General features: G+C 38.9%; 1 protein-coding gene across 1 annotated transcript in view; it reads right to left on the bottom strand.

The window, feature by feature from the left end:
- The window catches only part of PRDM10 (PR/SET domain 10), a 90,979-nt gene that overhangs the window by 22,619 nt on the left and 66,707 nt on the right, over positions 1-1,653 (bottom strand). Inside the window, exon 7 of the mRNA XM_019660792.1 lies at positions 27-399. Within this exon, the coding sequence (XP_019516337.1) occupies positions 27-399 (373 nt within the window). The remainder of the gene's footprint in view (positions 1-26; positions 400-1,653) is intronic.

Below are 1,653 nucleotides of genomic sequence, written 5' to 3'. Positions count from 1 at the left end.
CAGGAATCTGAATGGTAGACACTCACCTGGATAAAATCTGGGAACCGTTTCTTGCACGTTGGGCAGGTGAAGTAGCCATCATTGATATGAATGGCCACGTGATCTTTCAACAAATCAAGGCGGTCAAAGGACTCTGGGCAAAAAATGCAAGAGTAAGTCTTCTGGTCTGAATGGAGCTTCATGTGGCTCTCCAAAGATGCGCTGCTGATGAAGCCTTTGTTACAAAGATCACAGGTCAACGGGCAGTTCCCCTCCCGCCCGTGGAAGCGCAAGTGTTGGTCCAGTTTGTCCTTTTCACGGAAGGCCTTCCCACACTGCAAACATTTAAAAGGCCGGAAGGACTTCCGAATAAACAGATGCTGAAGAGCTGCATTCTGAAAGACACACACAAATATGATTATTTAGTGAGGAAATTAAACGTGCAAGTGGCTGGCGTCTTTATAGAGAAAGACGATGATCTCTGCAATCACACACTTTCCATAGAAATTCAACTCTAGGACACACAGTTAAAAAGAAGTTGTTTCTGGTGAAGACATTAAAAATGAAGTCATCCCAAAGAAGTTCATTTTGAAAAGACAAATGTTTTTCTGTGTTTTGTTTTATGTCTATGTGTGTGTTTTCTTATGAAAGGATTTTGGTGACATTCAAAAAAGTATTCCCAACAGAGGACTTGTTTAATAAAACAAATCCCAGAGTGAAGTAGAATAAGAATTGAAGATTTGGAAGAAACGACTTGGGATAAGTCACACATGCATGGATGAGGCTGGAGCAAGTCAGCCAAATGTCACTTGTTGAAGTCCTTGAGAAAAAGAATTTGAAACTTGATTAAAATACTTAGCAAAAAAATAAGGTATTAAGAAGAACTGAAGGGTAATACTTGCCAAGGGCAGGAGGAAAGAAGCAACGGAGATGTGATTTCTTTTAAGGGTGATGGAATGTTCTGGAATTAGATAGTACTGATGGTTGCACAACTTTGGGAATATTCTAAAAACCATGATAAAAGGGTGAATTTTATGATATGTGAATTACATCTCCATTTAAGAAAAAGAACTGAAAGGGAAACGAAGGATACAGATTTATGTGAACATGTTTTTTCATGACATAAGATATATGAGCACACATCATAAATGGAATATATGCATTTAATCACTTCCTACTTAGAAAATGCAGAGGACAAGTTCTCAATGTAGCTAGTTAGTTCCACTGGTTAGAATGCTAAGTGCTAAGTGAAGTTAAGCTTATTGCTTTGTTCCCTGTCTAAACCAGTCAGTTTTGCCCTTTTTTTATTTCCGTCACAGATTGCACTTCTAATGTTGATTAGCCATCTTATAAATTCATGCAATTGTTATAGGGAACCTGAGTGAGAATATGGATACTCAATGCAAATTCATCAGTCCTGGGAAAACAACTCATGCTCTACTGAGAGTAGGTCAACAGAATCATCTTTCACACAGAGAATACAGAATCAATATTTTAGTTGCACTATAATGAAGATCCAATGAAGAAGGGGGGAAAAAATCCCACAAAAAAATATTTCTGTGAAGGGGTACGCTTATATAACTATAGGGGAATAGTAACTAAAGAATTAGTGGAGAGCCGGCCGAGTGGCACATTGGTTAAGAGCTGGCTTGGGACACCAGAGGGCCCCGGTTC

Source organism: Hipposideros armiger, unplaced genomic scaffold (genome assembly GCF_001890085.2).
Source record: "Hipposideros armiger isolate ML-2016 unplaced genomic scaffold, ASM189008v1 scaffold_330, whole genome shotgun sequence".
NCBI lineage: Eukaryota > Metazoa > Chordata > Mammalia > Chiroptera > Hipposideridae > Hipposideros > Hipposideros armiger.
This window is presented reverse-complemented; position numbering and strand designations above follow the sequence as displayed.